We start from the raw sequence: 14,092 nt of genomic DNA on the forward strand, positions 1-14,092 counted from the left end.
CTTGGGTTACCTTATGGATGGTTGGGTTAGGTTTCCATAATTTTGTTTCTAAAGTATTATTTTATTATCATATTTTGTTATTTTTCATTAGGGTTAACCTAACTCCACTTTTTGGGTGTGTTTCCAATAGCCGACAAGCACCTCACACATTATGATAAAAGAGTTTGGAAGTATACGGAGCAGAAATTGAAATATCTTATTGAGTGCTTATGCATATAAAAGTTTAGAATACTGAACTTGGAGTCAGGTTTGGGGGCTTACCCCAATTATTGTATTCCCCAACAATATTGTAATTCCCCAGAGGGGAATTACCATAAAGTCTACATAGTATATACCCCAGAGAGGTATATATACACCAGAGAGGTATATACTATATTTTTTCGGTATTTCTATCTGCAGCTGAAATATTTGATATCCTCTTTTAGATTTCACCTTCAGATGCTCATTAGTACTATGCTTGAGCTCCTCTTGCAATATCACATTCAAACTGTTTTAAATATGCACCTTTTGACAACCAGCGTACTCTCAGTATGTAAGGGTAATCATTGGAAGTCTTCAACATTTTCATCGCAACCTCGCACAAACAAACGCGCATTCAATGCATTGTTTAATTTTCTGTTGACTGCAATAACCAAAACCGAAGCGATTGGTGCAATCTATCACTCAAATTTTTTGTTACTAGGTGTTATTGGTGGATGACACAGTGAATTAAGGTTGCCGTTTTAACAAGTAACAGTCGCTGAGCTTCTTAAAATATTATCGGCATAAATTGAAAGATGAAATCAAGTCAACAATTTAGTTCTTCACAATCTAAACCAGATGTTTTTCGTCCAACCCATATTTACATATTGTAGACTTCTATTTTTTCATCACGCCAACGTAGACCCATTTCAAGTCTCCCGTGACCCCTTGGGGTCCACCAGGACCGCTTTGGGGATCACAGAAATAGATGATAAATAGGATAAAAGCTACAAAGATAGCCAAACAAATTATATCAAACTTAATTTAGGGAGGGAATAAAAAGGATACAAGACTTACTAGTAGACATATGCCGATTTGGTGCAACAGCAACATGAAGTCCATGAATATCAAGAGATGAACTTTCACCAAATAAGTTGGACCAGGGTATTTTGATAGAAATCTCTTCAATGTATCCATCAATGAAAATAAGAGGTAATTTCAGTTCTGAAGCCAATTCATTGAAAGACTAAATTAGAAATGGAAATTGCAAAAACAAATATAACTAAAAAATTATGTTTCCATATAGATCAAAGTCCATCTTTTTGTAGCATTTGTTGGTACAAGTAAACAAAAATTATCATAGGCCTAAAAATATCCCAAATCAGTTAAATGGCTAAAATGTACAGAAAACTATTATGTTTTGTATTTCCAAATTCCTTATCATTCAAAACAAATAATTTCTTATACAACACTGCCCTTCACTTATAAGTCACACTTGAGGGAAACATAAATTAAAATTAATTATCAAGTCAACTTTAAAACAAAAAGAATTTACTATGAGTTAACAAACAAAATCCAAGATAAACCAAAATTAGAATAAATAATTTAATCAAATGTAGAATGGACAAGATTATCAAGGACGAGACTAATGCCCCTTCACGAAATAAAGAAGAGTAAAATATTTACTGAATATCAGGCTAATAAAACTGTATTGATTGTTTTGAAATCTAATAATATTTCCTGGAAGTCTTAGCAATTTTTTATTTGTCAACGTTAAACAGCCTTAATTTTAGAAAAAACAAATTGTGCGACGTCATTTTCATATACATCAGCATTGCAATGACGTTATATATATCTTCTATCTATATATATAAAAATAAGTTGTTTGTCTGTGTGTCTGTCGAGTGACGTCATGTCATCATGTCATGTCGTCATGAAGTTAGTCGTCATGTTTGTTATGACGATGACGTCATTAAAGGTATTTAAGAAAATCGTTCAAAGACAAATTTTTAATTGTAAGAAGATCGTGGACGGAAAAATGTTTAATTGTAAAATGACTGAAGAACCTACAATGGCAACAGCCGAGGAAGCTGCTCAAAGAGTCTATGCCAAAAAACTTGCGACTGATAGAGAAAGTAAGAAAAGAAAGCGTGCCGAGGAATCACACGAACAGCAAGAAAACAGGCTTGCGGCTGATAGAGAAAGTTAGAACAGAAAGCGTGCCGAGGAATCACAATATATATGTATATATCTATACATATAAAAATAAGTTGTTTGTCTGTGTGTCTGTCGAGTGACGTCATGTCATCATGTCATGTCGTCATGAAGTTAGTTGTCGTCATGTTTGTTATGACGATGACGTCATTAAAGGTATTTAAGAAAATCGTTCCAAGACAAATTTTTAATTATAAGAAGATCGTGGACGGAAAAATGTTTAATTGTAAAATTACTGAAGAACCTACAATGGCAACAGCCGAGGAAGCTGCTCAAAGAGTCTATGCCAAAAAACTTGCAGCTGATAGAGAAAGTAAGAAAAGAAAGCGTGTTGAGGAATCCCAAGAACAGCAAGAAAGCAGGCTTTTGGCTGATAGAGGAAGTAAGAACAGAAAGCATGCTGAGGAATCACAATATATATGTATGTGTATATGGATATATTATATATATATATATATATATATATATATATATATATATATATATATATATATATATATATATATACTAGCTGTTGGGGTGGCGCTATTCAGATCTATACCTCATGATTCTAATGATTGCCCTTGAGCTTTGTTGATGGTGATTGCTAATCGAACATTCCCTGTGTCGCCGTCGTCATTTATATATCCCCCTATGCCCCCCGGCGTCCCTGTTGTAGTTGTGTCCCGGTTGTCATTTATATTCCCCGTGTCCCGGTCGTCATTTGTGTCCCGGTTTCCCAGTCTGTAATTTCTCTTTGAGTGTCCATGCCCAAAAACCTGCGGCTGATAGAGAAAGTAAGAAAAGAAAGCGTGTTGAGGAATCACAAGAACAGCAAGAAAACAGGCTTGCGGCTGACAGAGAAAGTAAGAACAGAAAGCGTGCCGAGGAATCACAATATTTATGTATATATATATATATACTAGCCGTTCGGGTGGCGCTATTCAGATCTATACCTCATGATTCTAATGATTGCCCTTGAGCTTTGTTGATGGTGATTGCTAATCGAACATTCCCTGTGTCGCCGTCGTCATTTATATATCCCCTTGTGCCCTCCGGCGTCCCCGTTGTAGTTGTGTCCCTGTGTCCCGGTCGTCATTTATATTCCCTGTGTCCCGGTCGTCATTTGTGTCCCGGTGTCCCAGTCTGTATATACATTCGTTTTTGAATTGGTCTTTTTTTTAGTTTTTAGTTTTTTACCTTTTTTTAGTTTTTTTAGTTATACCTCATGATTCTAATGATTGCCCTTGAGCTTTGTTGATGGTGATTGCTAATCGAACATTCCCTGTGTCCCCGTCGTCATTTATATATCCCCCTGTGCCCCCCGGCATCCCCGTTTTAGTTGTGTCCCTGTGTCCCGGTCGTCATTTATATTCCCTGTGTCCCGGTCGTCATTTATATTCCCTGTGTCCCGGTCTGTATATACATTCGTTTTTGAATTGGTATATGATGAAATAAATTTTTGTGTTTTTCCCCTTTTTTTCTTTTTAAGTTTTTTTTTTGGTTTTTACCTTTTTTTAGTTTTTCAGTTTTTTCTCTTTTTTCTAGCTTAAAGTGTTATTTTGAAAATAAACAGGAAAAGAAGATCATTCTGCTGCAAAATGGTATTTTTCTATTTTGTGCTGCCAAGCAAAAATTGTGGCTTAAAGGGTGGCACGGTGATTCAATCGCCTCTAGAAATAGACCTGGTCTATACAGAATAAGTGGTTCTTATAGGTGTTCTTAAAGCTTCATTTAACTAAGTGGATTCATTTGAAGCTCAATAAAACCACATGGAGTAGTGTATAATGGTACATCAGCCATTATGGAGAAGGACAGGTAGATCTTTGCATAGGTGAGGGAATGTACTTGAATCTTGAAAATTAAACCTAATGAACCCAAATGCCCAAATTTTCAAACCTCAGTGAGCCTTTAGATAAACACGAATGGATTTTTTTTTGGGGGGGAAGGGGTAATAGAAATTAGGATCTGGTACTGTACAATACTGGTACTGTAGGGTGATAGTACCATACCCCTATTACTGCAGACAATCTTTTTCTGTGTAACATGAAAAATTATGCTTGCATGCTTACCACCACAAAAGTTGGAATGGTGGGGCATTCTGAGCACTGCCAGGAAATTATTTTGAGGGGGTGGGGTTGAAAAACACCTTGAAAACTGAGGAAAGGGTGATCCCATAATTAACTTTTGGTCATCCAAACTCCCTTCACTTTTAACAAACATTTGAAAAGGTAAATTTTATCAGGGATGATTATTGTTCCCAAAGCATTTTATATGAATATTAAACTTGAATGTAAAAAACGGTAGTTGAAAGAGGAAATAGTAGACTCTTTCTCATTCAAAAGAGCCTTGAATACAACAGCTCTTAGTAAAAAAAAAATTAAATAAAGAGCTGCCTTTGGCAACAGAAACTGAAACTCCAAAAAACCAAGTTCTGATCACAATATATGCAACAATAAGCTATACTATTCCTGCTGGTTCTAAATGTAAAAAATGTGTTGATTTTAAAGCTAATCATCATTCATATTAAAAAAAAAGTTTTTTCCTATTTAAAGTATGGAGCAACATTAAAGCTAAACATGAACAGAATTTATTCTATATGTGAGGGGGCTGCCCTCTCCTTAATACCCTTAATTAATTTTTTTAAGAGCTTTAAAAAAAGGTTCAGAATCTAATTACATGGCCCTCATCTTTCAGGAATCATTCTTAGAGAATTGAAACAAAAGGTGAAACTTTAGGGTAAAGAGCAGGGTATTGAGCCAGGGGCAGTAGCCCTCAAATATGATATAATTTCTGTTTACTTCAAGTTTTAATATTGCTCCTTCATTCCAGTAGAAAAGACTTTTTTTTTAATTTCTGATGTTTTTCCAAACTCACCCTGGCAATCTGCCCCCTTTCCATGGAAAATCCTTTAACAAAAAATTCATCCACAGAAAGTTCCTCCCATGTAAAACTTGTTGGCTGGGAAATTACCCCTGGTTAATTTAATTGTTTTTGCGAATTCCCCATTAAAAATTTCTTGCTTATAATTCCTCTTGAAAAATACTCCTTAGCATACTTTCATTTGAAGAAAGACTTGTTTTTATTTAATTTCTGGTCCTTTTGAAGGTCATGGAGAATCCCCCCATGAGGAAAATATTTCCCTAAGACCCCATCCCCCAACGGAAAGTTTCTTCTGCACAAAACTTCCCCTTGGAGTATTTCTCCTGGTGACAATTGCCCCATAGAGATTTTCTCTCATGGGAAATCCCATCGCCATGTAAAAATCCCCCAGAGAATTCCAACTCCATCAGAAATTTCCCCCAGACAATTACCCCAAAGCATCTTCACATGTAAAATGGGGTCTCCAACAAGAAGGTGAGACAAATAAATGAATTTCGTGTGCAAATTCTGACAAATTTCCCTGGTGTAAATATCCCCTAGAATGTTCACCCCCCCCCCCAGAAACTTCTATTACAATGGAAAATTCTCCCTCTCCCTGGAATATATATATATATATATATATATATATATATATATATATATATATATATATATATATATATAAATATGACTTCAAATTTTCTATTCATGTATATATATATATATATATATATATATATATATATATATATATATATATATATATATATATATATATATATATATATATATATATATATATATATATATATATAGTGCTGATGGGGTCGAATAATTGATAGCTTAATTGGGATAATTAAACCTTTTTTCGAAAAGCATAAACACTATTTTAAGGAATCTTGTTCAAAAATAAACAACAAAAAAGAATTTTAAAAAAAACTACTAAAAAAGGTACTAATAAAAATCCATGATGGATTCTTGTCATTTTTTTTTTTTTTTTTTTTTTTTAACACTGTGCACTGAGGATGGTGAAGCAGAGGTATTGACCAAAATATATGCATTGTAATTTACGTTTTTTGCTGACTGGTATTATCCTCGTTTCTCTCTTCTTTATGGTTTTCTTTTGTTTTGTCAAAGATAGCTACCAAAGGGTGATTGTCCTTTACATGCCTAGGTCACTTTATGTTATCTAAACTGACCACACGAATTTTATAGTGTATGCTAATGACCTTCAAAATCTATGAAAAAAGTTGGATATACTCAGGAGCAGCAAAGTCAACAACATAGCACTGGTAACTAGTAAACATTTACTGCAGAACGCCAAGCTGCAACTTAAGGATTTGGTAAACATACTTCTCCAGAAAAATCACTACCTCAACAATCCAGGTGTAATTGCAGCTTCTCATGATTCATTCAAAGTCAAATTTTGTTAAGGGGTGGAATACACAGTTCTGGAACTTTAATTGACAGTTCATCTCATCATCATCCCAAGGTCACAACAGTATATATTAGAGAAACCTTGATTCAAATGTCAAGGCAGATATTGAAAATTGAATATTTCAGCAATGCAAATTTTTCAGCCAAGACCTCTGCTCAGCAGTCTTCAGTGCATAAATAGAAAAAAAAAATGTAAAAATGACCACTGAAGTAGACCATTTCAATGTAACAGTGAAAGGGTAACTCCTATAACTTATTCCATGTAACATTATTACATGGCAATGGTATGTTTTTATTTTATTGCTTGTTTTTATGGCCTTTTTTTATTTCTCTATGTTTGAACTGAGGATGCTAGAGCAGAGGTCTCAACAAAAATATTTACATGTATTTTCATTTTTATAGGCTTGAAATATCCTCGTTTTTCTTCTTTTTAGTTTTTTTGCTCATTTTGTCATGCTTAGCCAGTGTGGTCTCAGAGGTTATTAACTAACAGGTTCTTCCTCATTTTGGTTTGAGTCTACTTTTCTTTTGACTCCATGTTTTAAAAAACACAGGCCTACTGATATAATAAAATTTACATGCCATATTAAATCCTTTTTTGGCTCAAGCTAACTACCTATCATCTATACTGTCACTCCAATTAAGGCCCATAGTAGTGTTTTTAAGTTAATATAGCTACCCCTCCCTTAATTGTTAAACTTGAAAAATTATATAGAAACAGGCCCAAAGGCTTCCATGTTGCAACTTAGAAAAAGCAATCAAGTTTGGTTTAGAATCTCCTTCATTTGGGCTGTAAATTTTGGTAAGGCAGTCCTAAATATCTCCTCTCTTTAAACAAGCAACTGTGGATATGTGTATGTATGTATATATTCATTTATCAATTTTTTCTTGAAAATTGCCCCATATGTTTTTAGTTACTTTTTTTTTTAAATGACACCCTAAAACTTTCTGGCCTGAAAAGAACAATCTAAATAGGTCGCAAGTTTAAGGAAGATTGTTTAGAGCTTTAATTTTGAAAAAGAAAAATTCATGTGTGAGACATTGCATTTATATACAGTACTTTTAAAGAGCAAAAAGTAAATTATTTTCCCCCCAGAGGTGGTGGTATTGTTTTCAATGGCATCATTAAGGGACATGTGGCAGCCCTAGAGAGTGTACAGAGAAGAGCAACTAAGCTTTGTGCCCCACACCAACAGCTACCCTACCATGAACGTCTGCATCGCCTAAAGATACCCACATTGGTTTACCGGCAGCACAGAGGAGATGTCATTTTTGTCAAGAAAATGTACCAAAACAACATGGCTAACTCCATTTTTACTCCCTCTCTTGCCATTATGACATGAGGCCACTCAATGAAGCTGCAACAGGAGCACTCCAGATGCAGAGAGAGGACAAACTTTTTCTCAGTACATGCTGTCTCAACTTGGAACAGTCTTTCCAATGAGACTGTCACTGGTGAATTGATTAATTCTTTCAAAAATGCAGTTGATTTAGAGTGGAGTAACATGGAATGGAAGTACCAGTGGGAGGCCACACCCCATCACACCCACTTAATTGTGTCAACTCATCAATTCAACAGTGAGATGTTCTACAGGAGGATGCAGTCCACCTTATCTTGCTGTAAATGTGATTTAAGGTAATTTAAGGTAATATTTATGACAAATGAATTTCTCATTCTGGCTTTCTTAATTTATTTGTTTATCCTGAATTTCTTAACCACCCTGGAATGGAATAAAGTTATTTTAGCATTTGTGGAGGATGAACAGGTGAGAGGAATTGGATTTATGCCAGAAAAAAACATGTGAGCAGCATCACATTTATACATATTCAAATAGCAAAAAATACATTATTTTTACCCTAGGGGTAAATGTATTATTTTTAGTATTTATGAGGCATACAAAATTACAAAAGATGAGAAATGACTCAGAACAGCTACAAAAGCATTAAACAAGAAACAGCAAATGTAAACAAAAATGTTTACAAATGTAAACAAAAATGTTGCACAAGGTAATATGCAGTTGGAACACAAAGCAAAATTAAAATGGAATGAAGGAACATCTTAATCTAGCATCTTTGAGTCTGTGAAAGATAAACAGGATAGAGGAATGGGTTTTCAGTATCAATTATAAATGAAAAACTACACAAGATGACAAATCACTCTGAACAGCTAAAGAAAAAGGCATGGAACAAGAGGCAGCAAAAATCACATTGAATGGCAAACAAAAATGTGACTTCAATTATAAAAATCACATTTAATTATAAACAAAATGTGAAAACTAAGGAATAAAATGATAATTATGGTATTGCATAACTTAGATATATCAGAAATTACAGTGGAAAAAAGAATAGTATTATTTTAGCATCTGTAAAGAATAAACAAGAGGGAGAAATTGAATTCATGCCAGAACTTGTTAATCCAAAATTGCAGCTTTGCCCCCCTATGACTTGAAACTAAAGAATAAAACAATAATTATCCCAATGTACACTTTAGATATTTCAGACAGCACAAGCATCAGAACATTCCTGGTTGTAACTGAATTATATAACAATGCAATTAAAGCAAAAATACAACAGCTCTGGAAAAGCTGGGAAAGAAGTTTTTTTTTATCTATTATGTCTTGTAAAATTAAACATGATTTTGAATGAACCAACTGGCTTAAACAAGAGGCATGGTAATGCCTGAGGTAATTGTCTGTTGTAACAATGCACAAAAATGAAGTGCAACAAGGTCTGCAGCTAGAAGACATGTGAGAACTAGCAACACAACAAATCCCAAAAGAAAAGAATAGATTAAGAAATCTGTGGATTGAAAATAAGTAACAGGGATGATCACATCAAAACAAAAATGAACTCTGCTCTTCAAAGAGAGGCAACAGTTAGAATCACAACAAGTCCCAGGAGAAAACAAATCCTTTGAAATTGATAACTTTTATATGCATTAACAGCAAAGACAAATTAAATTTATATCAGAGTTTCTTAAATCAGTTGAAATTACTGATTTGATATTTCATGACTTAAAAATAAAGAAAAACACAATGATTAATTAGAGAATCAAACATACAAGTGTGGTGTAATAAAGGAAATTATGACTTCTTAGAAGGTTGTAAAGGGGGACACTTTTGACAGATGCAATGCATGTGTAGCCTTGCTGGCCTAAGATCACTTGGTGCAATAGTGATTTGTTGGAAGTAGTAGCCTAGCTTAGTAGGCTAGTTGATCAGAAGGTGAAGCACCTTGTCAGGATCTACATCAACCATAATTTGGAAAGAGCACAAATTACAGAAACTAATAGTATTACTTTTATTTTATTAGTTAGCTGCATTTCCCTGAAATATGGTCAACCACAACAAATTAACCAAGATGTTAAGTTTATATTTACAAATCAAATTTCAAAGAAGAAAAGGCTGCTAAGTCTACAGCTTTGCCCAGGGGAGTAGCTCCAGCATTTTTAATGTGTGTAGGGGGGAAGAGGGGTCCATATTCAGATAGTAAAGGACCATGGGCTACATAATAGTAATATTCTCCAAATTATCCCGAAAACAACGCCCCTGGCTTTGCCCAATTAATGTAGACCTATGCAAAAACTTACCTCACAATCTAGGGAAACAGCTTTAATAGATAAACTTCCATTATATAGGTCAACTTCAAGCTGCTCAAGGCTAATTTTGCTCTGTAAGTAATGTCCAAGGAATTTCTGTAGTAAATATCGACATACTCTTTTCTTAAAAGAGTCAGATATAAAATTATTTAGATTAAAAATATCCGCAATTCCCATATTTTGAACCTTCTGCGTTGTAAACGTTTTCCTAATAAAATACAAAGAAAGGCTTTGCATTATCCATGGGTTGGAACTGTTGGAAGTGCTCTGACATAGCTTTCTTAATTTTAAAAGGACTAGTGGGTAAACCAGTTAAAGATAAAATGCTGAATTTGAAGATTATATGTTCGATGCCTTTACCGAAATTTTATGATGAGAGAAGAAAGTGTCGTAACAATACCGACTAATTTTGCTGTACTTGCGGTAAATCAATTTTCGGTAAAGACGAAATTTCACTAAACTTTTATGTAACAACCTCATAAAATATCCTGACAAAAATTCAAGTTGAAAACAGAGACAAAATCCTTAAAGGAAAGACCTCCTGTTCTTTCTAGGTTTATGGGCTGACTTATCAAGCCACGTTTTTGTTTTCAAAATGAATGCTAAATGAGTCTGACTAGCAAGCTTGTGATTCTTTTTTAATTTAATAGGCTACTAAAACAGCTACTAATATAGCCATGATTTTTCCCTGAGATTTATCAGGTGAGCATATGTCTGCCTCTCTCAGTCTAACAGCGATCCTTGAAAGTTTCAAGCTAATCGGGAACAAGAGTTTGGCCCTTCTTTGGGTTAGAATTTTGAAGGGAGCTCAAATCCTTAAACTAATACCTTTATTGTGCACTAGTCTCTCCTCAGAAAGGGATCTATGGTTTTAAGTTTCAAGCCGTTGAGAAATAAATTGTTAGATCTATTAATGCGTTAATAAAATTCTATTTTTAGGGGAGCCATTAGTTGTTTAATATTGCTCCCTCTGCATTTGGTCTCCATTTAGCCCAAACACTTGTTGATATAAATTGAGGCCCCCTAGACCCAAGGCCTTTTTCTTACATGAAAGTTTCCTTGACTCAGAAACTTAAACTTTGGAAAACAAACAAATTTCCATTATTGTTTTATTTCATTTTTTTGTGCATTGGAGTCCTTTTCACGAAAAGACTTCAGAATGCAAGTTTTAAGTTGATCAAAAAATATTTGTATGTCGTTTAAGGGTTCCACTTTAAGAAGGTTAGTACCGCCAATAATTTTTGTAAATCATTTTCACGTTGATTCAAGCACTTTTAAGGCTCTAAGTTTCAATTTGATCAAAGCACGGACTCAAGGGAAGGGCGCCGGGGCGATCACCTCCTCCAAACCATATGGTTAAGACTCCTTCCTAAATTAAAATATCGAGTATTTATATTCGAGAAATGAGAACTGAAAAAATATGCATCATTTTCAAATTCAATCACACACAGTAAATTTGAAAATGACTGAAATGTTTCTCTGAAGTGAGAAAAAACTTAGTGGAGGATGAACCATGAGCAAGGAGGTTGGACGGTGACAGTGACAGTGTTGTGGCCAGGATTGTCATCCCTAGTGATTTATCACTATTTCTAGTGACTCTTTATATTGCCTAAGCAAAAAAATGACTAAATCACCACGTGAGCCACTAGATTATTGAAAAAAATTACTTAATCAATGAAAATCACTTATGATAAAGCCAAGGCTGGTATCACTTATCAGTGCTCCCTGGAGACAAAAAAAAAACTTTAAATTGTATGTCGGCGGCTAAAAGTTTGTGCATCTTGTTTTGTTTTACCTCTGGCTAGAGAAAGCTTGCCATGGTAAGTTCCATTTTATTTATATCATTAAAGAATGAAGCGTTGGTGTTTACATGTTTACTAATTGATTCAGAAGAAGAGATAGCAGATGGGACGAACGAGTTTCGAATTTTTTAAGTTTCATCTCTACTTTGTATAGTAAGCAGTTATTCTTTATCTATAGTTTATTTCTGTAGTTCATTTCTCTTACTTGATAATTTATACTATAATTTCTAAAAAGATCTTTATATTACACTATTTTAAAGTGTGTTATTAAGTTGTGAGTTGGGTTGACATCTGCAGAGTGAATTATACTGCAACAGCCTCTGCCTGCTATCTCTCAAAACTTTCGCCATAAAGATTGTTTCAGGAAAAAGACTGGCCAAACTTACTCTGACCTAAAAAGGCTTCTAACGCTTCGGGGTCATTCTTCTGACCTATAAACTATTTGTTGTGAATTTGAGAGAGACGAAACTGAAAAAAATCTTTTTCAGCTTAGACAACGGGAGGACCTAGATTTCAAAAAATAATATAGAATTCAGCCATTTATTTGCAATAAATCAGGAGCCATAGTAGAAAAAATATTATTTTAAGTAAGGAGCAAATTTTAAAAATAACTGTGGCTAACTTAAGCTGCCGGAGCCCAGGCAGGCCAACTTGACCCATCTCGGCATGTACCTACCATTATCTTTTTCTCTTTTCCCTTCATGCTAACTGCTAAACATGCTAAATTTGCTAACTGTTTTAGACAACAGTTGTTAGCATCATTTAGCTGATTCTTGCCGGCTAGTTGGGCAACAAATTGGGCTAGTTGGGCATTAAAAGAGTTGTATAAAATAGTTTCAAATAAAAACTGCACGCTTTATTTTACTGATTCATGTTGACATAAACAAGTTTGATCCGCTTTTACTAATAAATTAAATAAAAAAAACTAGTTTTTTTAACTGAAAGTAAGGAGCGACATTAAAACTTAAAACGAACAGAAATTACTCCGTATATGAAATGGGTTGTCCCCTCCGCAGTCCCACGCTCTTTACGCTAAAGTTTGACTCTTTGCCACAATTCTACTTTTTAAAACAACTAAAAACTTTAGCGTAAAGAGCGTGGGACTGCGGAGGGGACAACCCATTTCATATACGGAGTAATTTCTGTTCGTTTTAAGTTTTAATGTTGCTCCTTACTTTCATTTAAAAAAACTAGTTTTTTTGTATTTAATTTCTGAACGTTTTTGAATTAATGCATGTTTGATTTTGGCTCTCCGCACATAAATTATTGAAATGAAATTAGTATATTAAATTTTTTTGGCTAAATGGCTTTCTCTTAGTTTTGATCAGACGATTTTGAGAAATAAGGGGTGGGGAAGGAGGCCTAGCTGCCCTCCAATTTTTCGGTTACTTAAAAAGGCTACTAGAACTTTTAATATTCAACGAACGTTTTTATTAGTAAAAAATATACGTAACTTAAGAATTAACTTACGTAACAAACTTTTATATTCTTATATTTTTATTATGTGTACGAAGGGGTTTGTACCCTCGTTAATACCTCGCTCTTTACACTAAATCGTAAGTTTTGTTCCAATTCTTTAAGAATGACCCCTGAATCAAATAGGCCGTAGAATAAATAGTTGAAATCACTAAAAATATTTTAGCATAAAGAGCGAGGTATTTATCTCCTCCTAAATACCTCGCTCTTTATGCTAAAGTATTTTTAGAACCCTTCATATGCGTAATAATCTCTTTTTGTTTTAAATTTCAATGCTATTCCTTACTTTCATCTGAAAAAACGTTTTCATGTTTATTTTTTCATTGTTTTTTTTTATAGTAATGCTAGAAAATCCTGCGCCCTTTTCATTGAATTTTTTTCCCCCATGGCATATTTATCCAAGGAAAGATCCTCCCACATAGCCCCCTCCCTCAACCCTGCCCCCAAAACCAAAAAAATCCCCCTGAAAACGTCTGTACACTTCCCAATAACCATTATTATATGTAAACACTGGTTGAAGTTTGTAACTTGCAACCCCTCCCCCAGGGACTGTGGGGGAGTAAGTCATCCCCAAAAACATAGTTATTAAAATTTTCGACTATGCCAAACAAAATGGCTATCTCAAAATTTTGATCCGTTGACTTTGGGAAAAAAATGAGCGTGGGAGGGGGCCTAGATGCCCTCCAATTTTTTTGGTCACTTAAAAAGGGCACTAGAACTTTTCATTTCCGTTAGAATGAGCCCTCTTGCGACATTCTAGGAC

General features: G+C 34.4%; 1 protein-coding gene across 1 annotated transcript in view; it reads right to left on the bottom strand.

Moving 5' to 3' along the window:
* Nucleotides 1–10,317, bottom strand: part of LOC136029521 (autophagy-related protein 2 homolog A-like) — a 129,332-nt gene extending 119,015 nt beyond the window's left edge. The window contains exons 1-2 of the mRNA XM_065707973.1: nucleotides 10,043–10,317; nucleotides 1,039–1,207 (exon numbers count right to left, since the gene is read on the bottom strand). Coding sequence (XP_065564045.1) covers nucleotides 1,039–1,207; nucleotides 10,043–10,288 — 415 coding nt within the window. The 5' untranslated portion in view covers nucleotides 10,289–10,317. The remainder of the gene's footprint in view (nucleotides 1–1,038; nucleotides 1,208–10,042) is intronic.
* Nucleotides 10,318–14,092: the final 3,775 nt, after the last annotated feature.

Source organism: Artemia franciscana, chromosome 7 (assembly GCF_032884065.1).
Source record: "Artemia franciscana chromosome 7, ASM3288406v1, whole genome shotgun sequence".
NCBI lineage: Eukaryota > Metazoa > Arthropoda > Branchiopoda > Anostraca > Artemiidae > Artemia > Artemia franciscana.